At 41.7% G+C, this 24,189-nt stretch overlaps 1 protein-coding gene across 2 annotated transcripts in view; it reads left to right on the top strand.

The window, feature by feature from the left end:
- Pacrg (parkin coregulated) overlaps window positions 1–24,189 on the top strand; it is a 460,392-nt gene that overhangs the window by 56,577 nt on the left and 379,626 nt on the right. For both annotated transcript variants that reach the window (XM_038339699.1, XM_038339700.1), the window contains exon 2: window positions 18,054–18,188. In XM_038339699.1, coding sequence (XP_038195627.1) covers window positions 18,054–18,188 — 135 coding nt within the window. The remainder of the gene's footprint in view (window positions 1–18,053; window positions 18,189–24,189) is intronic.

Genomic DNA, 24,189 nt, shown 5'->3' with positions numbered 1-24,189 from the left:
GATATTGTATTTTCCGGGCAAATGCAGTGGTGATTTGGAGTAAGCGGCTTTTGCTAGGTGTCGTTTTAGATGTCTGACTCTTGTTGTTCGTAGCCTCATAGTGTTGTCAGTTATGAGGTGGAGCATGTTGACCAAACAGGCTCTCTTCTTCACCGTCATGTCCCTTATTCCTGTCGTGTCTGTCCTGTTTGTCATCTTGTTCCCCTCCCCCTTTCTTCCACTTTTATTTTAATATTTGAATTTTTCAGAGTCCAGTTCTATCTTTCATTATCCCACCATCTTTTTCTCTGTCATAAAACTCAAATTTCTGCTTTCTTGGTCATCTTTCATAGATGTGTTTGCTTGGTTGTGTATTTTAAATTCTTGGCAGGGAGCCAGTCTAGCCCTGCGTGATGGTTTTCAGCAGAGGAAGAGCTTTGCTGATCTTCTGTGCTTTTTTTTTTTTTTGGTATCTTTGTCTTGATGCTGTGCCAGGTTCTGTTTTTACAGAGTTAGCTTCTCCTAGACACTTATTTGCAGGAGGTTCCTGGGTCTTGTTGTAGAAGACTCATCCCTCCAGCCTTCACGATACAAATCTTGATTGCAGACATTACCGGTGTATGTGCTTATTTGGGGGACCTCTCCTTTGCATCTCTGACCCCCAACTAGATATGGAAAACTTCATTGTGATCCCTGTTTATATCCATGCTTGCAAGAAAGAAGCAAATTCTGTTCTTCACGTTCTCTTCACCAGAAATGAGTTTTGAGCCATTTTTTTAGACTCTGCCCACAATCTGTTTTCTTCACCCATTCTTTCTCCTTCCTCTGATGTAGGCTGTGCCTTCGATTCGCTGTTTCTGGTGCTCAAGGCTCCTCTTAGCAATAAATGAAGTTTATAGCTCATTCTTGTTTTTATTTATCTCACCATATTTGTATGAGTTCCAGGATAAAAGAAAAAAATGGGGATTGCTTATGCTAGAAATCTCACTAACTTGCTACTTGGCACCTGTTATTATTAGCACAAGGAACTAAAGGAGGGTAGCCAATGACATTTCTCATTACCTCTCCTATTTCCAACATCAAGATGCATTGTCTGTGGTTACTCATATGTCACTGTATACGTATAAAGAACATACAGCCAAATAGTTCAAAGATATACGAAACTACCTCATTAACTCAGTGGTCTCTCTCTCTTTCTCTCTCTCTCTCTCTCTCTGTGTGTGTGTGTGTGTGTGTGTGTGTGTGTGTGTGTGTGTGTGTGTGTGTGAGAGAGAGAGAGAGAGAGAGAGAGAGAGAGAGATCAAATTACAAATATACGCGATCCTCATGTAAAGTTCACCATATGCATATACTTACAGTAGATGATGACTGGGCGTGGAGGAGTGTCTTGAGTGAAGGGAAGCCATTGACAAAGCACCCGGATTGCTGACGTCTGCTATTTCAGATGAGTTCAAGGGTGCTAGGCCAGAGCCACCCTAGGTGGAGTGAGCAGGAGTTTAATCTCCATGCAAATAGCTAAGCTTTATTTGGGCACAAACAACCATTTTTTTTTTAACAAATGAAAAATAAAATGGGTTTGTTTTCTAAGATAATTATTTCTAAAAAAGAAAGGTCCACTTACCATGCCGGTAGTCAGCGATGTCTCCATCCTCTATCAGGAGCTAAAGTGCCTTCCAGGCACAGCGCCATTTCTTCTCTGACTTTTAACACATCTCTGACTGATGAATGGGTCACAGTGGGAAGCACAAAACCTGCTGGCTGAGCGTAGACCTACTGTTTGTAATGGTAGTGACTGTGCCTTGTGTGGGTAAGATTATCTTGTGCATTTTTTTCTCATCTGATTTTTGATGATTTTTCTAACTCATTAAGGTAATATCTCTGCAAATTGTGTGAAACTTGGAAGCACTCTATTTTACAGTGATTAGAAAGTGGAACATTTTTGCCAGTATAAATGTTTTATTGCAGACAGTTCTAAGAACCAGCGTTTATCAGGCAGCTGGTTCTTTCTCGAAAATACTGTCTTGCACCATTAGACATGGGATTCTCGATTTTTTATTAAAACACTCAGAATATGTGCATTGTAAATGGTAATGGTGTCTCCAAATATACAAGCCCTATGTTTTACTCTAATTATTTAGTAAGGAGTAACTGATGCAAGACACAGGGACCCATGTCTGAGTAGGAACATGTTTCCCACATGACAGGAGCTATGAGAACAGAATGTAGTTTAGAATGTGTCCTGAGCTCCTAGCATCTGCAGTGTCTGTCCACATTCAGCCCACTGCCGTCTCCGGCCTGTGCTAGGTGTGGCCTGTGTTAGCCAAGCTGCCTTAGCCACTCTGGCACTTTATCAGCTCTACAAGATGGATGCTAAATGCGCAGTCTGAACCCAAGTCTCTGATGACTCTTCGGAGACAAGTTGATAGCAAGGACCACACTTGGGGCCGTAAATGTGTGGCCTTTTCTATTTTTAACTGCAGAAATGGGGTGGCTTTTAAGTAAACTTTATGAGCCTTGAGCTGCCAAGATTTCTTTTTCCATCGTTTGATTATTGCATCTCATTATGTTTGGAAAGGCGGCCGGTCTTCACTTTTCCTCCACTATGGAGAATTTAAAGGAACACTGTGGGCTATCAATGTAAACAAAAACATTCTACAGATGAGGTGGATGCTCAGTCTAATTACTGATATAAGGACAGTTTTAGGCAATAGAGAAACAGCTTGCTGAATAAAATCTCAGCTCCAAGGGTCTGAGTTTATTCACAGATTTTGAATGCCTTGGCTGTAATTGGCTCCCGGTCCTGTCCTGTGTCTTCCTTAAGTCACATGGAAGGGGGCTTTTGCAGAAATCTGTGAATCAAGTAGACCCAATGAAATCAGCGTCTCTGAAAAGGAAATACTGTTCTTAACCAAGCTAAGGAAAATCGGCCTAAAAACAACCACTGGGACGTGTTTCCTGAGCCCAACAAAGGAATTCATGGTATCTTAGCAGCCTTTACTTCTGAAAGCATGTGAATTCTCTTTTGTTATTGCATATCCTCCATATTTAACTAATAAACACACGTGTAAGGGGTAGAAAAGTACAAAGAGGCCAGTCAATGGTTCCTCTTAATTCTATAGATGGAGAAGCTCAGCCCATGAGGGATTCCCTGGTTCACATGAGAAATCTGGGTTTGGGAGGGGAGCCCTCACTTACAAGAGGAGGCAGGCCTAGGAATCCCCAACTTAGTGTTGCAGGAGTCCTATCAGCAGCTCTCGGATGCTGTCTCCTGTGCTGTGCCGGCCTCCATGCGTGGCTGCACATCCTTTGGGAAACAAGGCACTGGAAATTATATAGTCAAATGGAAAATCAAAGTCTGACACCATTTTTCTTAAGTTTTTCATGAACAAATTTTTCATTTCACTATGCATTATAGTCATTTTTGTTATTTTAGTTACATGGACACAGCACATACTGACCATCCTGGCTCTTCACAAATCTTTGTCTCACATCCATGTCCTTTGATTTTGTTCATTGATGCTTTTGAGCATAGGGTTGGAGCTATTTCTTTGGGTTTGGTAGGCTCAGAAGTAGTTACACAACTAAAACAATGATCCCCTCTTTCCCAGAATGTCTCAGCAGCCAATAGTCCGGCAGTAGAGTGTAGGGTCCCGTGAGTACCCCTTTGCCATGAGTAACTGTTGACAGGGCCTTCCGCGTGCGTGCTCACTGCAGGTGAACACAGTTGTGAATTAATGGCTGCAGTGGTTATATGGAGTCTGGAGATCGGTCATTGCGCAGCCCTTCCCTTATCTTCTGGCTCCTGCATGCCTCCTGCCCCCCTTCTGCAATGATCTTTGAACCTTTTCAAAGGAGTTGTATAAATGTCTTGTTTTGTGCTCAGCCCCAAACTATCACTTATTCTCAACATCTTGGGTAGCTCTGAGTCATTACGTTGTCATGAGAGGGCGTTTTGACCAAGGCCTGAAGCAACTGTTGTCTATAAGCAGAGGTATATGTTTTTAGGAGACAGTTTGATGCCAGTTTGGTTTAACTGCAGGAGTAATTCCCCACATGAGCCTATGACCTCCCAAGACCTTGGTTGGTAGCTGATTTTTTATTTTTTATTTTCATTTTTATTTTTGGTTTTTCGAGACAGGGTTTCTCTGTGGCTTTGGAGCCTGGCCTGGAACTAGCTCTTGTAGACAAGGCTGGTCTCTAACTCACAGCGATCCGCCTGCCTCTGCCTCCCGAGTGCTGGGATTAAAGGCGTGCGCCACCATCGCCAGGCCGGTAGCTGATTTTTTAATACTTAGTACCCTTACCCCATCCATGGGGCTAAGTTCAGATCCAATCAAAGGGCAGTTGGTTACTTCCTCAGCTGTCAAGCTACGATTGCATAGGTGGGTAAATCTTGCCTGGCAGGCCAGCCTTCCGGCTCAAGGTCTTCAGGTGGGCAAGACCCATGGTGCCTTTTTAGCTGACTCAGCACCCACTGCTGGTTTAAACATTAGCCAGGAAGGAAGAAGTTTTAACTTATTCTGTTACACTGAGAACATTATGAGTTCCTCAACTTACCCATCAGAAAAACTGCATCATAACATTTCTCTTTGCCATAATCATTATGTAGCGCTAACTAAAGTCTTCTTAATGTGTATTCGCAGAACTGGCTTTGGTTTCATTCACACACAGTGGCCTCCGTGAGTACTTTTAGCCAAATGAAATTATTTCATTAAATATCACAGAAACTGCAGATTTTTAGTGAAACTTTTCTATTTGTACAAGTGAATTTCCAATTTAGAAATGTGTACTTTGTAATGGATATTTCACACAGAGGGAAAATTTATTGATTCATCAGTATCAGATTTTAGTTATAAAGTTGTGTGAACAATAATGACTACTGGAATACAAGAAATACATAGAAAATTCAGATGACCACCTGTGAGCTCATTGTTACTAGCTATAAATCACATGGATAAACAAATCTAGGATATAGCTTCTTGGATAATTATTTCTGATTGATGGTAAATAAAATTTGGGCTTAGAGGAAACTATGTTTCTATTTGGAGCCACAGAAAATGTAGGCAAACAGTAATGATAAAAACATGTTTCCTGATGGAAGGACAGTGTTTCCCAGCACAAGGGGTGGCTTCCTGAGTGCGCAGAGCTTGGCATGCTGTGTACTTGCCACCTTCTTATTCTGTTACAGATCCTGGACATATCTTATTTAAAATTATATCTATATTGAAAATAGTGTGCTGTGGGAAATATTCTTGTGCCCTGTAAAGATTTGTCACTCATATTGGTTTAATAAAACATTGATTGGCCAGGAGCCAGGCAAGAAGTATAGGTGGAGTGCAACGGACTGGCTCAGGGGAGCCACTCAGACCGTGGGAGAAGCAGGGTCTTGGTAACAGGAAGGCACAAGTTCGGCGAATGACAGACAGACACAACACGCAAGAGAGTGGCTGGAATCTGCTGCAACTTTACTAAATTCATGTTTTCATTACATAGTATTCAAACAAAGAACAAACCAGAAGATCATGTGTCATCAGTTGGCACAGTATGAAAGCTTCTTTAGTCACATTATCAGGGACAGGTGTTAGACATAAAACATCCTTAGAAAAGGAAATCTTGTCCTTGGGAACGTAAACCGCAGTCAAGTGGTTTCATCTTAAGAATAGAAAATTTCTATCTCATTATCGCTATCATGGCCTTTCTTCTTTCTAACCCTTTCTTTATCTCATCAAGTGACCAAATATGCCTAATCAGCTCTCTGTACCTGTTGAAATATACTTTTTAGTACCTTCTTATGCAGGAGACACCATGGGGGTTGGGATCTAGCAAGCCTATTCATAAAGTTCAAAGTATAACATAACAGTCTTTGTCCATCAACATTAACCCATCTATTCTCTTGCTCATCATACTCCCATGTATGACAAAGGTTCTGCTGTAGTCTTATACATTCCCATTCTGTGCTTCCCTATCTCAAAGCTGTTCCTGAAGAGAATGATCCTTGTCTTGTATATATAAAGACTATCATTATTATGAACGAAATTGTGCAAAGCTCATATCCCTCATAGCCAGCTAATCGAGAAACCTGTCTATGCCCCAAGGGCAGCCAATACCAGGCTGTCTGCCATTGACCTCCAGGAAGCCTAGTCCCATCGACACGTAGCTCCCGTCCGGCATAATGACACATGTCATGTCACACAGATGACACTGGAGTTGGTGTGGCAGTGGAGTGACCAGACTAGGAGAATTCTGAGAAGGAGAAAGACTCAGTCTGCAGTCACCAGACACAGAGGAAGCAAGATGAGAATGCCTCACTGATAAAAGGTTCCAAGCCATGTAGCTAAACATAGATAAGAATTATGGGTTAATTTAAGTAGTAGGAGCTAGTTAATAATATGCCTGAGCTAATAGACCAACCAGTTTATAACTAATATAAGCCCCTGTGTGTTTCTTTGGGAAGGAACAACTATGGGACCAGGCAGGACAGAAACTTCCATCTACAAAAGTATATTTGACTTGTCTTTTTGTCTCCAATAATACCAAGGCTTATGACGTGTGACTGTATGTAAAGTCTATTTTAGGAATAACCTCTCAATTCTATTCTCTGTCTCTGTCTCTGTCTCTCTCTCTCTCCCTCCCTCCCTCCCATGTGTGTGTGTGTGTGTGTGTGTGTGTGTGTGTGTGTTGAGTTTCTCTCTACTGTGTCTATTGAGTCAAGCACTGAACCCAGTGCTCTCAGATTGGCTAACCTGTCTGACCAAAGAGATCTGATCTGTTTAACCATGTTTCTACCCCCACTGTGGATGTGGAGGAGGATCAAAACTCAGGTTCTCATGCTTGTATATCAGGCACTTTATCAACTGAGCCATCTCCCTCTTAGCTCTATTTTTAATATTATTTAAATGTGTGTTATCCTAGGCCTCTGTGCATATTCAGTTTTATGAATTTGCTTGCATAGCCCAGGCTGTCCTCAAAATTGCAACAGTCTTCATGTTTCAGCCTTCTGAGGGTAGAGAGTTTGTGAATTTTTACACACTGAAAAATCAAGGTTGCACAAGTGCTTTTGGCCATTTTAGATAAACTTATTAGTTACATATGCATCTTCTACTCTTAAATACATCTGGCTTCTGGGGGTGGTCAGTAATTTATTAATTCCTGTGTTATTTACTCCTCCTGGGTGATTTCTAATTACCATACATTTTTCTCTGCTTCAACAATCACATCTGGCTATTACTTCATATTTTGACATGCCATAGTGTGGGTCAGTTCCCATAAAAGACATCTAGTTTAGTTTCATGTTCCCCTTAGTTCCGTAGTGGGGTACAGTCTGCTTTCCCCTCTATCACTGCACCATTGTTTCCAGGCCTGGGCCAGAGGTGAGGCTGAGACAGGAGGGCGTTAGGTGGTGTGCCAGCTGATCACCTCACAGTAGCTGGGATGCAGATGAATAGAAAGGGGCAGGGCCGGCATGCACCTCCCTGGGCACACCTCAGTCACTCACTCCCTCTGCTCTGTGCTCAGCTTCACACTCTACCATCACCCAGCTCTCTAGTCATATTGCAGCCCATTAGTAGACAATCTGTTGTTGAGGCCAGTCTTCATGAGCTAATCACTTCTGGGAGCACCAGTATTACAGTAGTGCTCAGCCTAGTCAAACTGACTGCTAAGTAACGTGGCAGATGGACGTCTTCTCCCTCTTCTTAAACTCCCTTCCCACATCACTGAATCCCCAAACAAAAGCCCATTCCCTGATTCTTGTAGCATTTTTCATTTTCTTGCCAACACCCTCTAGCATTTTGCTATTTTCCTATAAAAGCATCTTCCTGTTGAGCATTCAGGGACCATCTGAGGTTCTCGCTGCTTTCTCTATGTATGCTCTCCTTCCCTTTAAAAGGAAGGTTAATTTCTAGAAGTTGAGCCCACCATCTTATCACAGGCAAGCCTTCTCATCGACTGTCCACTTGCATGGTGGGCAACCATAGCTGTGTATCCCATAAACCCCGGGTGAAGAATATCTGAGCTCCAGGGTAGGAGGTGACTGCTGGTTAGAAAGGTGTGCTTTGTACTGAGTTTTAAAGGCAACAGGAATTACCCAGTTATTCAGGGCAAAGGGAAGGGGAGAGCACAGGATGGTGCACAGAGAGAATTATGCTTATGGAACTGTGAAATCCTGGGACTGAGGGAAGCAAGACACACTCTGGTTGGCTGTATCTGGTGGTGCCTGTGCAGGGCTGACTGCAGTCTCCCAAGAGTCTTTACAGCATGTCAATAAGTAATCGCTTATGGATCATAAGCAGACGAGAGATATAATTTAATTAGTCTGTTTGAATATTCATTGAGTAGCACACAAAGGAATGACCTAGAGAAGGCATAGTTAGAGGTAGCAAGAGCAAATAAAAGACAGAGGGACTTTGCTATAAAATCTCAAAACCTTCCCAAAGATGAGAAGAAAACAATTTTGATCAACAGTCCAGTGTTTAATATCTTCTAACATAAAGTGCTTGTGCAAATCAGTACCAGTGTGGAAAAGAGCAGAATACACACCTGTATATTCAAACTTACGCAAAAAAGAGACCGTGAACCTCTTCATTTGTTAAGCACAGTGTCAACTGAGCGGTAGTGACCCACTCTCCTATTGAATTAGTGAGTAATTATGTCAAGAATAATAAAGTATATAAACCCTACCCTATATTTATAATGTAGGAATGTATCCTAAGAGAATAATACAAAATACAGAACACCTATGCCGAAAGTGCCTAGTGGTATAATTACAATGGAAAAGAGGGTAGGTAGCCAAAATATAGTGGCCAATAGTTGGTGGAAATTTGTTTATCCATGAAAACTGAAATTTTAATATTAGTAGCAAAAACATAGCATATTACACAGAAAATAAAAGCACACTAAATAGAAAGGCCACTAAATGTAAAAGTATGATATCTACAGGATATATGTTTCTGGAAACTTTCAAAGGGGAAGTGAATTGCTAATTGATGGTAGAATGATAACCGATTACAAATGTCCCTCCAAACCTTCTTCAGTCTGTTCTTATTTGTGTGGTTTACATAGATTATTTGTGACCTTTTAATTTTGAGACCTAAGCCTCAGTTCTACCTCTGGTTCTCAGTCAGCCACAATCCTCAAATCCCATGGAACCCACAAATCCCACAGGACCCCACAGACCTCGCACCTGTCAGGTGAGTCTCTGCCCACATACAGCACATCAGAGCACGTTCTTTAGACACAAAGGGATTTACTGTAGCCTGTTTCAGCTGTCACTGAACAGTATGACTCAGGGCAGCTTGTCCAGCCTTTGGGGTTCTTTGTATGTAAAGCAATTTCACAGTTTATAAGGCTTTGTTGAAAATATGTGCCAGGTGGCAGAAGCCAGAAGCCTTGCACCAGACCAACTCATTCCCATGAACACAAAAGGCTCGTGGACTAAAGGGTGTACTGTGTGACACATGAGGCCACACGTCAGCTTCCATGCCAAGATTTTTTATTTGTTTTTGTTTGGTTTGTTTTACAGGTTTTTTTGAGGGGGTAGCTTTAATTTTTGTTATGGTGGTGAGGTTGCAAGGACAGAGAGCAGAAGTGGGGGGTTGGGGAGATAAGTGAGATGGGATGAATGATGTGAAATCCACAAAGAATCAGTTAAAGGTTTTTAAAGATAGAACATGCGTGCCAGTAATATTAGTCAACCAGCACACACGAGGGCATTTGTCTTTGTTACAGATGCTATCCTCACACTGAACCGTCCGTCACATGATGCCCCGGGCTGTTGCTTGACTCCACCTTCTCCTGACTACAGGACATCTCGTCCATTCTTAAAAACAATGTGACACAGTGACACTGATGTCTTGTTTTATATCTTTGTTTTTAGACCTTGGCAGAATAATCATATTTAAAAAGCTAGTTTTCCTGCCACTGACTGTTGCCTACAGTGTCTGATTTTTAAGGAATACATTTATAGTAATCTGCCTCTATATTGCTCTAAACACACACACACACACACACACACACACACACCCTATTCTGTAAGAACTATTTCATTATTAAGTTGATACACTGCTAGAAGTCCCCTCACCAGTGCCCCTACAGTAGGAGTTCACTCCGGCCATCTAGAAAACTTTGGGCTTTCTCCACATTCTCCCACTACTCAGTGTGCTTATCACCTTAATTCTGTTGGCATTTTCTTTATTTGTTCATTTGGTGGCCTTAGACATGGCAGAACTTGGGGTGAGCTGAAACAATTACAGTGAGCAAACTGGGTAGAAACTGACTTCCAGCAGTCCTGAATCAGAATCCAGGATGCTGGCTGCATGCAAACACAGACCAACCCCCAGTCCAGCAGGAACTCAGAAGCACAGCAGAGATGCCTACCTGCTGGACAACAGCTGTGCTGTAATGTGTCACAGGTCCAGGTTGCAGCTTATGCAACTGGGAATTACGATCTTTGCCATCTCCTGGTATCAGTGTTTTAGCAAGTTAGCTAAATGGACTAATTTGAATTATCCACTGTCGACTTTCCATTTGGAATAAACGTCCTTTCTTTTTATAGCTCCAGTTTATGCTTAAGAATAAAAATAATGAAAAGGAAAATTTTAAACTTTATGGTGGAGGGTTTGAGAGAGCCTTAAATTCCTTCCTACTTATTATTATTACTTTTGTGGCCCTATGACAGATACAGTGCTCTGAGTCTTAAATCCATTACAGAACATTCAATAAATGCCCGCATACAAAGTACTCTGTCATCTGAAGTCATTTCAAACTGCATTCAATATCTTGCTTCCCAAGTGCATTAGCTTTTATTAAAAGCATTCTGCTGTGACATCCACTCTTCCTAATTGGTTTACAGATTGTCCCCACCACTCGGGCAATCTTAATTGCATTTTCCCACAAAGCTACTTTGATTTATGGGTCTTGTTTGCTTTATATTATTTATAATAAATCAGAGTAGAAATCTTAAGACATAAAATAAAATTTACAATGTTTCCTCTTCCACAAATATAGAACTTACCTAAGAATCCTTAACAATATTTTTATATGTTTTGGGAGTTGCTCAGTCCAGCGTTCATCTGTGTGGTCTCTGGTAATAATACCCGAATTCTCTGTCTGAAGACATTCTGTTTCACCTTGTTTTCAGTGAATAGGCTCCGAGAATTATTTAGGATGGGATGCATGTAGTTTATAAAATATGTTCTGTTCCCTTATAAAGCACACACACACACACACACACACACACACACACACACACAGAATATGTTTGAAATGAAGAAAGTATTTTCTAAGGACTCAGTGAGAGGGTCCATCTACTACACTAGGAGAGCTAATTAATAATGTCCTATTTGTTTTTACAAACTGGAATTTTGAGATAACAAGAATTCATTTCAAATAGATTCATAGCAGAAATAAAAGGTGAAAATGTTAAAAGCTAAAATAAATGAAGTGTAGTAAAATAAAGACAGAAGATGGCAGACGCTCACGGGGAAATCTCCTATTGTTGAGTGATTGCATATTAACACAGGTTACTTTATAAAATCCTCTTCAAACACAGACTTTCCATGGACCCTCAGGCGTGGATCATTCCTGTAGGGAGTACATGGAAATTTATGGGAAGAAAGAACTGAAAGTTGTCTGTATCAATTTATAAAAAGCCTTGTAGGCTTCCTTAGAGAGAAACATGTTCTTTCCTTCAAATATTTGAACAGTCAGAATTTGAGTTCAGAATCAAAAGAATTGTAGTATGTATCACAGAAGAGGCAAAAGGGGGAAAGGAAATCATTTTCAAAATAAATATAAAGCACAGGGGAAAGGTGATTGCAAGCAAGGTGATTCCAAATAAATGAGGGTAGCCTTAGTGCGTAACAGTTGACTTCCAGAAAACGAGAAACTTCAGAAGGTCCTGGTTAGCAAATTTCTACCTAGGGGCTGTAGCCAAGGGTTTGAAAGGTGGCACTGTGCATTTCAGTTCTAGAGTTAGTGAAGGTGCCCATGCCTGTTAAGTCAGCAGATACACTGGGGGAGCTTGGGCTTCCTTGTGTCCTACCTAATAGGAATGAGAGACTTGCCCTCTTTTCGACCAGAGTGGCACCTGGTGGGAAGACAGAAGCTACAGTACTGTCCAGTGGGAGCAAGGCCAGCCCTTCGTATCTGGTACTGGGAATAGAGCACCACTCGCTCCCACTGGGAGCTATCATGGGCTTTATGGGTGCTAGAAGCCACTCCCTTTCTTAGTGCAGATAGATCCAAGCAGAAATGAATACACTATCCCAGTTTATAAAAAATGAACTCTATACCACATCCCTGAAGAGATATTTAAACATACGGCTTCAGATACACTCTTTTCAGATTGGGCTATATTTCAGTAGTAGAGTACTTGACTAGTCCTTATGTGACTTTTTGTGGGTACACATAAGCAAATACCCGTTCACTGAAGATAGGGCACTGACCACAGACAAGGAAACAATTCTACCTATGTTTGGCTTAGTGGGCTGTTGAGTTCATTAGTTATATACAGGAGCATGGGGACTCAAAGGCAGCTGCATTAAAGAAAAGCCCACCCCCATGTGGGTAACAGCTCCCAGCAACTGCCTGCTCTGGCAAATGTGTAAGTAGAACCTGGGGGAGGGGCTTGTTGATCCTCTCTCTTCTCTGTGATGCAAGTTGCCACACAGCACTCATATGCAAGAGGGACTGCGGGTGTCGGACAAGGGAAAGAAGTAGATGAGGAGGAAACTGTAGGACATTTGAAGGACAATAAACTCGTCTCCAGCAGCCATGGAGGGTACACACAAGCAGTGCTATTTTCCAAGGTCTAAAGGAAAGAACTGTGAGCCGCAAATGCTATAACCTGCTGATATATTGTTTCTGAAAAATAACCGGGTCATTCTCAGATGGCTGAGAACTAAGAGAGCGTGTTCTCAACATCTCTATTCTGAAAGAATGTCTGAGAGAGTTCTCTATCAGAAAGGAAGCATTAAGGAAAGACTTCAGGGACATCTGGGAGGAAGGGCATGGGGAGATATGAGTAAGTACAAGGGATAGTTTAAGGATTGAGGTTGAGAGGAGGCAAGGTTGTCTGGAAGAAAATAAGCCGTGCCTGAGAGCCTGAGAGCCTGAGAGCTTGATGTGGCTCTTCATCATGTAGAAGGATAAATCTCGGCAATTATAATAGTAACAGAATGTGTAGATATATAAGATGTCTACATTTTGTTAGAACTGCTAACAATACTAATAATTAAGATACGTTATTCATATAATGTAATAGCCAGACCAGTCACTATAAAAAAAATCTTTATAGTGATACTCAAACTGACACATCAAAATGTAACTCTAAATTCATCCAATTACTCACAGGAAGGAAAAAATAACTTTTAAAATTTGAACAAGGAAAAGCAACGCAAATAAAAATGGCATGCTAATTCTTACTGCAGAAGTACACTGAATGTAAGTGATCTAAGTATACCAGTAAAGGGCAGAGATTGGTAAAGTGAATTACATAATATGACTCAATGTTATATCATCTAAAAATCTTCAAATACAATGAAAGTCATATTGAAAGTTTAAGGAAATGGATAAAGATAATATGACAAATGCTAATTAAAAGATAATTTTGATTATCTTTTTTAAGAGAAGAACCCCCCACTCCTGTGTTCTAATATATATCCTACTTCTTCCAGAGCACCTTCTTGCTCCTAACTCTGGTGCTTAAAGTCTATGGGAAAATATCTTTGGCATTTTAACTCTGCTTATAAGAAAGAGGAATTGACATGGCTACAGGTATATTACAAAGGAGAATTTCCAGAGGCATAGAGGATCATTGCACAATGAAGCAGAAATTCGTCTAGAAACAATCCATATTACAAATGGTCATTCTGCCTAGAAGTCATAAAGCCCTAAGTGTGTGTGAACATAGCAAAATAGAGTGTGACCAAATACGTGAAGTAAGCATCACGGACATGCAAAGCACTGGACAGATCCACAGCTTTCGCTGGAAGCCGTCCTCTTTCAACCACTTGTAAAATAACTGCCAGGAAGCCAAAAGAATACAGAGAAATGCAGCACCTTTATCAGGAAACGAGGCCAAGCTGGTCGTTTGTGTTACTTTGACACAAGCCTACATATGTCTGGGAAGAGGGAATCTCACTGAGGGATGTCTCCATCAGCTTGTCTGTGGGCAGATCTGTAGGGCTTCCTGTGGGAAGGCTGAGCCCACTGTAGGCAGTGCCAGCCTGAGCCAGTGGTCCTGGGTTGTAAAAGAAAGTAGACTGAGCAAGCCATGGAGATAAAACGGGTAAACAGCATCCCTCTATGGCTTCTGCTTCAGCTCCTGCCCCCCAGGCTCCTGCCTTGAGTTCCTGCCCTGACTCCTCAGAAATGGGGTGATGGACTACAACTTCAGCTGAAATAAACGTTTTTGTGCCCAACTTGGCTTCAGTCATGATGTTTATCACAGCAGTAGAAGTCTGACTGGGACAAGCCCTAATCAAAACATCTAGAACACCTTAAGCAGTAACAGAGAACACATATGTATTAGGAATGGCTACAGATTATTTAGCATATTAACCCGTGTTCTGGATCATAAAGCAAACTTCAACAAACTTAAAAATATATCTAGATAGTACACAGGAACCCAGGAAAGTTTTGAAAATCAGTGGAGTAGGTGAAAATTATTTGCTACTTCTAACAGCCTTGTAAGCTTTCAGTACAGTGTTGAGGAAGCTGCAGCAGTGCATGCCGGCATTGAGAGGCTGCAGCAGTGCATGCCGGCATTGAGAGGCTGCAGCAGTGCATGCCGGCATTGAGAGGCTGCAGCAGTGCATGCCGGCATTGAGAGACTGCAACAGTGCAAGCCGGCATTGAATAGCTGCAGCAGTGCATGCTGACATTGAAAAAGAGGGAACTCTCCAATCAATCATCTAAGCTTCCGTAAAACAAAAAGAAAGATAATTGCAAATCAAGTAGGAAAACCGGAAATAAACACAATGAACGTGAAAGCCCAAACTATAGAGTAGATGTGGAGGCAAAGAATGAGTCTCCATAGAGAGACGGTAAACATCTACATACTGACAACGACAGAGACACTAATTGTCAAGTATCAGAAATGAATTATGGATGTCATTACATATCCTGCAGACTTGAGAAACATGCTAGTGGATCATTTTGATAATCTAGGTGAAATGGGCAAGTCTCTCAAAAATATGAACCTCCATAATTCATCCAATAGGAAACATGATTTGAATAGCTGGGTAATTTAAGCAAATAGAATCTATATTTCCCAAATCTCAAACCTCCATTATCAAAGAGGCCAAAAGAAAAATCACACAAGCATATTAATTGGTGTAGAAAAATTTCCAAATTTGGAAAAAAAATGGCATTCATCCATAATTTAAAAACCTTGGAGGAAAGGAAGTGGGGAGAAGGTAAGGACACTCTCTATTTAACAATACCACTTACAAAACTTCATAGCTTTAGTTATACTAGTTCCCAAGGAGACAACCCAGATATGTTCACTGGTGGATGTTTAACAAGCTGTACTAGGTCCATGGCACAGAAAACTTTCTAGTATTAGAAAATATTGAATTATTTTGAAAAACATGTATGTGAGTCTCCAGGAATCATTTAGGTGGGGAGTCAATTCCAAGCTGTTATTCTTGGAATAACCAAATTCTAGAAATGAGTAAGAGATAGTTGCTCCCAAGAGATAAGAATTGGGATTGGGACCGATGCCGAGGCATATATAACTACCTAAGAGAAACGGGGATCCCATGGTCATCTATATCATGACAATGACATCTGTATCATGATCATCTATGTCATTGTCAACAGCCTAGTTGTGATATGGTCTCATAGCTCCTCAGTCCATATCACCCCAGGGAAACTCGATGAAGAGCACATGGGATTTATGTAATATGTCCTCCAAGTGCATGGGGATCTACAAAATCAAATAAGAGAAATAAAGTAAATGATATTTGTGCTGCCCACTCATCTCTAGACTCTAATAGCGACCTACACACCCGTCCACACGCGGCTCTCAACACACGCGTCCATGCGTGCTAACAATTCCTGGACACCGCAACACCGCCGCTCTGGACAGGCGTCCACACACACTAACAGTTCCCGGGCACGACAGCACCGCCATCAGTGACTGTGCTTGTGCTTTCATGACACCTTACTTTGGCCAAGTTTTCTCTTTTTAGACTTTAGTCTACCGCTTTTCTTGGTGGTGTTAAAATGGTGTCATGTTGGCACACGGTAATCTTTTTATTTTAAGAATTTTTGGCAAAAGAAAAAATGGTAGCCCTTAATTCACAACATTTAATACTTGATGAGGTGTGAAAGTGCAGCATCTCAGCTCGGGCCTCTGCTGTGCAGTTCCGGTGACAGCAATGAGATGAAGCAGTCTCCTCCGTGTCCAGTGCATGGCTCAGAAATCTGCGCCATGTAACTGTCGGATGTCTGTGGCCATTTTTAACGTGAGTGAATTTGGTTGAATGTGGTGGTGCTGATGAGTAATTCTGAATCAGCATAAATTTCAAATTCTGGAGAAGAGTTTTGTCGGCTCTCAAAGGTGATCGCCCATCAGTTAGGTTGGAATCGCATGCTGGGTGTCAGTGCCCTCTAAGACTGCCTCCCGAACCCTAACGAGTGCTGTGTCCTCTGTTTCAGCATCCTGCTACGTTCCTATTTCTTCTTATCCCCCAGTTCCAAATACTCCACTTGACTTACGGACTAGAGACAATGTATTCATCCTATTTTTTGTGTACTTTATGACATTGTTGCAGATGTAAATATATTTCTTAAAAGGAAAGTTTTAACAGAAGCATTATAAATCAATATAAAAAACAAAACTAAGCTAAATTATTTGTTTATTTGTCTTTATTGTTTGAGAAAATTGTGATTCTGTTAAACTAGTATGTGAAATGACTGGAAGTTACCTTTTTACAGCGAGTAAGAGGATCAACATGTTTGTCTGTACTGTAACAATTCAGTAGACTGCACTTTTAGAAATAGGTTATTTAGCATTCAGTTTTAAACTTAGTGGGTGAGTTTGGATATAGCTAACGCAGATTTAAAGCTAACACTCATCACAAATAATACAGAAAGCATCTCCCTTTAAATGGAGAATGCATTTTGGGGAAAGACACTTTCTCATACAATTTATTCTAATATTGTTTCCTGTGAATTGAGATTGCCGAACGCATCCTTATAGGTCACCTTTCTTCTTTAGAAACTCCCTAATTTACCATTCATTTCATATCATAGTCTTTAGTTGTGTTCTTAATATTTATAATAACCTAGGCCATCATTTCCTACACACAGAGAGACAGAGACTTCAAAGGAAATATTTTAAATTTACTGTGATGGAGGAGAGTTATCTATGTTTCTTTCATTGGTTAATTAATAAAGAAAACTGCCTTGGCCCTTTAAGAGAACAGAAAATTAGGTAGGCGGAGTAGACAGAACAGAATTGTGGGAACAAGGAAGTAGAGTGGGGGAGACGCTTCAGGCAGTCGCCATAGTGAGTCTCCATGCTTCTCCTCTCCGAGATGGACGCAGGTTAAGATCTCTCCTGGTAAGCCACACCTCGTGATGCTACCCAGATTACTAAATATGGGTTAAAGGAAGATGTAAGAATTAACCAATAAGAGGCTACAGATAATGGGCCAGGCAGTGTTTAAAAGAATACAGTTTCCGTGTAATTATTTCCGGGTGTAAAGCTAGCCGGCGGCCGGGTGGCGGGACGCAGCCCCGCCGCTTCACACTACATTACTGTTTCATGATCCTCCAACAACATACATCAGACCTGAGTGTCACAACCTTTCTAATACTCTGAACTCTGTTGAGTGTCCCTTAAAGTCTGGTTTCCCTTCTTGACACAAGGCTGTTTACAGTGGCCTTGTATTGTGGTGCTTTCTAAGTAGCTAAAAACAAACTAGCCCCTGAATGTGTTTGTGTTAACTGAAGATTTCTGTTGTCCCTGGTTAAGCAGTTTGGACTTTATTTCAAATATACTTTCTACCAAGTTTTTTTTTTTAAACCTATTTTAAAAGTTAAAGAGTATTTTCCCCCTCTTCAAGGTGCGGGGCCCTCCAGCTGCAGGGGCATTTAAAGAGAGGCCAACCAAGCCCACGGCATTCCGAAAATTTTATGAGCGTGGAGACTTCCCAATCGCCCTTGAGCACGACTCGAAAGGAAACAAAATTGCCTGGAAGGTAAGTCTGGGCAGCTGTGACAGCCAGCTGCGCTTGCGGGCATGACACCCCAATGCCAAACAAACTTGGCTGCTAAGTAAATAAACGGGAGTGATTTCTCAGAAAAGGAGTGGTGGTGGGCGAGCTCTCAGGGCCCCCTGTGTCAGCCATCTACCTTGACTAACAATTAAATTATAGCCCTCAAAGAAGAAAATGACAGAGCTGCTTCACCTTAGAGAATTGTCTGCAGCCCAATTCATCTCTATTTTTATGAGAGCCTGGCAACCCGGCCTGTTTCCAGCAGTCCATCAAATGATGGACCTGGCGGCTGGACGCAGAGAGCAACCGCCATTTATCTCCCCCAGATTTCACCTTCCTGCAGGACACTTCCAAATGGAAGCTTTAATTACCTAAATGGATGGGTCAGGGCTGTGTGCTCCCTGGGAATGCAGAGTGGAATACACAAGAAGGTGGCTCCTCTATCCCAGCTTCGCGCTACCATCGCCTGGGACAGGGCTGTCATCCTTGCCTGTTAGAGGCTGACCTCGCCAGCCAAGCCATTACAGCACGAATGCTCCCCCGACAAAAGGTTAATTGGCTTCAAAATAAATGTATTACCTAATGACGCCATCTTAATGTGGCCATGCCTTTTCTCCAAAGGCTTGCCGACATGCCTTTTGAAAACAAGTCAGTCTAAGAGGAGAAGACTTTACATTTAACTTGAGGAATAGATGCTATCTCCAAGCAATTCTGCTATTTAATTATTTTTGTTATGAACAGCTCTGCTTTCAGTGATATTTATTACCTGAAAGGGCCTCTCTGCTTAAAGACAGCAAAGCTGCCGCAGGAGGCCAAGTATCACACCAGGTTAAGGAAGACAAAAGGTTCAGGCCAAACATCCTCAATTACAAGAATAACTGACACATGAGCCGAAGAAATCCGCGTCAGTGCCTTTGTCTGGAGGCGGATGTGTGAGCTGTCTATAGTTAGGAACAGATAAATTAGCATGAAAATGCAAAGTTGTTGAATTCAGGAATTTACCAGGCTAATAGCTGGTGGAGGTGTGTTAAACTTACCCTTTCCCCTCCCACACAAAAAAGCAGAGAACGCTGTGTGGATTATATCCAGTGTGTATCTATTCTTTCTAGGTTTTGAGCAGTCATCTGAACTTAGATATGTTACCAATGACAAAATTAAAATATGGCAGAGTCCTTATCATTAAACTTTGCTGTACACTTTTAGTGAGGGAGGTGAGGGTCCTTGTTTCCCTTTGATCCATCATCAGTTGACTGGGAGTGTGCTCTGTGAACGTGTGTGTGTGTGTGTGTGTGTGTGTGTGTGTGTGTGTGTGTGTGTGTGTGAAGAAAAATGCCTAGCAAGTAGACCTACTTGGAATATGGTAGTCTCAGCCTGAGTGTACGTTTCCAACAAACACCGTGGGTATGGGCCCATTTGTATTTGTATTTGTGTTTGATTATCTATGATCTGGTTGATATAAAGAAACAGAAAGTGCTGTTAAGGTTTTCTAATAGTTTATAAGTAAATGGTTTAGGATATTTTAAGTAAGTGCAACCTACACATAAATTACATCCACGGTACATCTATATTTGTAATATAGATTTATTTCCCTCTCATTCAATAATGCAACTTTAGAGGTATCAAGGTTAGAAAAAATTACCTTTAAAATTAATTATTAAGAAATAATTAATAAGGAGGTAAATATTTTTATTTAGTGTTTGCAAGTCTAACATTCAATTGGGATAAGTGCTGCCTTTCTGCCTGGGAATTGATTGGTTGGGACGACTCTTGATTACCGGACTGAGTGAGTAAGCCAAAAGCAATGGCGAAAAGAAACGGTGTGTGTACTGGCACCAGCTGCACAGTGCATAAGTCTGGAGAGATGTCTCATCCCAGAATCCTTGGGGTCTGTCTCTTGGGACTTTGTTCCTGTATTGCAGCATGACTATGACATCAAAATAAGACACTGATGTTATTAGGCATGTTTGTGGACACTCTCGGTGTGCTCGTGTTTATTCCTTGTGTTTCCTGTGGGCACAATTTGGTGCTAAGGAGGAGTAGGGGATGTATTACTATACCATCCCTAAGGACAGGGCTTAGATACTGAAGGTGAGAAACAAAACAAGTTCCCAAGATTCAAATGCCTCTTCATAAACCACTCTACCTTTCTCACTGCAGACTGTCCAGGGACAAAATTTTCCCAAGTAGTAATAGGCCTTTCTCAATACTCCCTGAGACATTTGGGAGCTCCAAGGGCATTTCCAAGTGCCCTGAGAGTGTGTGCGGTTAAGTAATAAAAATTCCAAAAGCCCTGCGGCTGGCAATACTTAGCGCTCGCTGCCAGTAAGCTGTGCTAAGGGCAGTTTCATTCTGCCAAGGGACAGGGATGTCCACCCAAGTCATCAAATCCCCTTCTCCTCGTTCAGGATTAGCTGTACCCGTCTTGATAAAGCAAAAGCAATCGTGGAGCCCCTTATAAATTAATGCAGTCAGGTGCTAGAAGCCAGAGCAGAGCGAGGCAGATGCCTCTTCCCAGCCCTCATATTGACCTGATGGAATAGTTCTGTGTACACCGACATGTTCGTTTGCTCCCGAATCTCTGGAGATGGGTGTCCCACTGCTCCACGACCGTGGGAACACTGCACGCCTGCAGCTCTGCGGTCCCACTGGCCATGTGTGGCCACCAAGCTTCGGAAATGTGCCTACCGAGACTGAGAAACTGGATCCTTAATTTTATTTCATTTTAATTAATTTTGATTTAAGTCACCACGTGGTCACCACATTCATCTGAAGAACTCTAGATTAAGACCTGGCATGAGACACAAAGGCAGGTTACGCTCCTCGGAAAGATGATGGCCACATAAAATTATTATTGAGAATGAAAAGCAAGATGTATCTGTGTGGGTCTGTGTAAATTTCTTGATAAATACGAATGAAACGTTATAAGTATATATAGCAGATGTTTCTATATTCCTACCCATTGCCAGTTTATTATATCTGAAAGATTACTAGATCTTGTTTAGAATATGGTTTCTGGAATCCTTTTTGAATTGTGACTATGCATTTTTTTAGAATGTGTCTAGGCAGCTCTCGTTACCAGTTATTGGAGCCGTGCAGAAGCACGGTGAAAACTTTTCTTACATTTCTCTTGGCACTGTTAGTAGTCAGGAAATGGGGCTCTTTATTTTGTGGCTGATATCTTCAAAATTGACATTATAAGGACAGAAATGGGAAAGAGCCACGTGGTCTAGATAAGGAGCAATTCAGATACCAGCATGGACAATAGAAACTCAGAACACGTACTGGAGTTTTTTCTCATTGTGATCTCCACTCTTCAGTCTCTTGTACTGATACATTGTGAGTGAGGAGGACGGTGCTCGGGGTCGGATGGGTGTGGCTCTACCCAAAATTCCACGGGACACTCTGGAGACAACTGTTAGAGAGCCTAAGAGTACACAACATGGCCCCTCCACCCGCGCTGCTCCAGACGCCATGTGTGCATGGAGAAGGCAGCCTGTGGCGGGGAGGGATTAGACCCAGATACTGAAGCTTGGACTGTAGAAGGAATTACAGGGAAAGTAACACAGCACTCTGGGCATTGTCCCCTCGCTTCTGCCTCCAGGGACCCTCCATCTTCCAGGACTAGTGTGAGACCTGGCATGTGCCCCTCCTTCTTTCCCTTCTCTACCTCCTCTTCCTTTTCCTCCCCTTCCTTCCCCTTCCCACCCCCTTTGCTCTTCTCCTTCCCTCTTCTAAATTTCACTTTCTAGAATCCAGGCTCCTTCCAAGAGCTTTTTTTCTGGAGCCAACAGAAATGTGAGGCCACAGGACGGTCAGCTGAAGAAACTTGAAATAAAATTCAATTCTTGTATATCTTAATGGCCTCTGTGGAAATTATGGTTTTACAAGTTTGGATTACAAACTATTGTTTTATTTAATAGCCGAGAATTATTTCTTTAAAAACAGCCACTTCAGCAGAGACCTTGGGTTAGAGAGTTGGGGAAAATACCATAGGTACATTAGCTTTAGCCGCTTACTTTAAAGATGAAGAGAGCTGCAGATGCCCTGAAGAATCTCTACGTTCTTTTATCTTATAAGCATTTTGATAAAGAAGATGTGAATTCAGTTCACCTCTGTCAGTCCGTGACACTTGGCTCCGTGAAAATGTGTGACATCCACTAAGAAGCTTTAGTGTCTACTAAATTTCTAAATGTATTTTTATATGGATTTGATGAAGAAATAGACAACCTGTAGCCCTGTGTGCAAATTATTATATAATGCAGCAAAATCATAAACCTTTCACATGGTCACCAAAGGAGAGACACCACCTGGACCTGGGCTTTGTCTCCAAGTTCCGCTCTTGGCCCCTGAGGTCACTTCCCATGTGACGAGGAAGTTCCTGTCCAGAGAGCCAGCTAGCAGTGGCCCCCCCCCACTGTATAGCGTTGTATAGTGGCTCCCCCACTGTATAGCGTTGTCAATAGTTTTCAGCCGTCCCTTATATCCAGCAGACCAGGCACAAGCAAGCGTATTAGGATGGATCTAGATATCCTCTACCTGGGGAGAGCAAAACTTTGCCATATAAGGATTCATTCCCCAAGGTGAATGTGTTAATTATACGGCTACCTAGTGATTAAATTTTGCTCATGAGACCTTTTTCTCTATGAAAAAATATATATCTTAGTATTAATCAAATCAAGGGAGTATGCATACTCCTTTGTAATACTTTTTAAATCAATGAGTATTTATCTAAATAAGTCAATTGTATATGTACACCCTGTCTTATTTAAAATTTGATTTATGTTATCTTATATATTTAAAAATATCCTAAGATATGTAAAGTTAGCATAGAAGATGAAGCAGGGATCTAGGATTAGGATCTGAGGTAGGATCATCAAGAAGTTCAGTGAGAAGTGTGTGCTGAGTGTTTCAAAGACTGAGGTCAGGCTCCTGGTTGTGGCGGCACATTCTCCCCTGCCACGCTGAACAGACTCTGATGCCATACTGATCGCTGCATTCTGCAAATGAACTCAAGCACATCAGAGCTGCGTGTGTACAAGATTTACCTTTCTAGTCACTGATGCCAACCACTGCCTTTAATTCTCTAGGACTCATTTTCGGTCTGAAGGACCATAATGCCATCCTTTGTAATTATGGGAGACCAAAAAAGTTCTTCTATACTTATTATTATATTTTGTGAAGTACTTTTCACAGCAAATATGCCATAGGAATTTTCCAGAGACCAAGACCTCTGGAGGGGAAGCAGGAGTTGAGCAGCAGCTGGTTTGACGTAAGACCACGGCATTTTGTGGTTCAGAAACATACTAGCAATTCCAGGAGGATGAACTTTGACCACAAGCACCCGCCTGGATTCTGCACCAAGGCCCTCCCAGTGTCTGACTTGAACATCTGAGCCAGGAAACGCAGTGCACAGAAGTTCCGATGGTTCACTTGGTCTTCAACAGAACCAGTGATGTGGCTCACACACCTTGTCTATGCTGAGTGACAGCCCTGTTTAGGCTCCCACTGGTGTTTCTTCCTTCTTTTCCTAATCCTTCCTGCTCAGCAGCTTTGGTATTCATCGGCTCTGCAAACCCTGTCAGTGTGACTGTTTTCATCCGCATAACTGATCTTTTCCTCCCAGGAAAAACAGTTGCTTAGTATAATATTATTCAAATGTGGAATGATTTTCTTACAATTAAAACCAACCCCAAACCATGATCGCTCATTATCTGAAAATGTTATTTCCCTCTAAAGTAAGTCACACTGTAACATGATGCCACCTCATTTATTTGCCCCTGGAATCGTCACTCATTCCTACAATCTTGATTTACAATTTAGTTATTTGGTGCCTTCAGTTTCTTAAATGTTCCAATTTTTTAAGGATTCAAAAAATTAATGTTCCGCTTGTTGCCCTTAAGGTAAAGCTGATATTGATTTCTGAGCTCATGTAGGCAAATATATTTGAGCTGAATAATTGGCTTTCCGTGAAGAAGGACAGATG

Source organism: Arvicola amphibius, chromosome 8 (genome assembly GCF_903992535.2).
Source record: "Arvicola amphibius chromosome 8, mArvAmp1.2, whole genome shotgun sequence".
Lineage (NCBI taxonomy): Eukaryota > Metazoa > Chordata > Mammalia > Rodentia > Cricetidae > Arvicola > Arvicola amphibius.
This window is presented reverse-complemented; position numbering and strand designations above follow the sequence as displayed.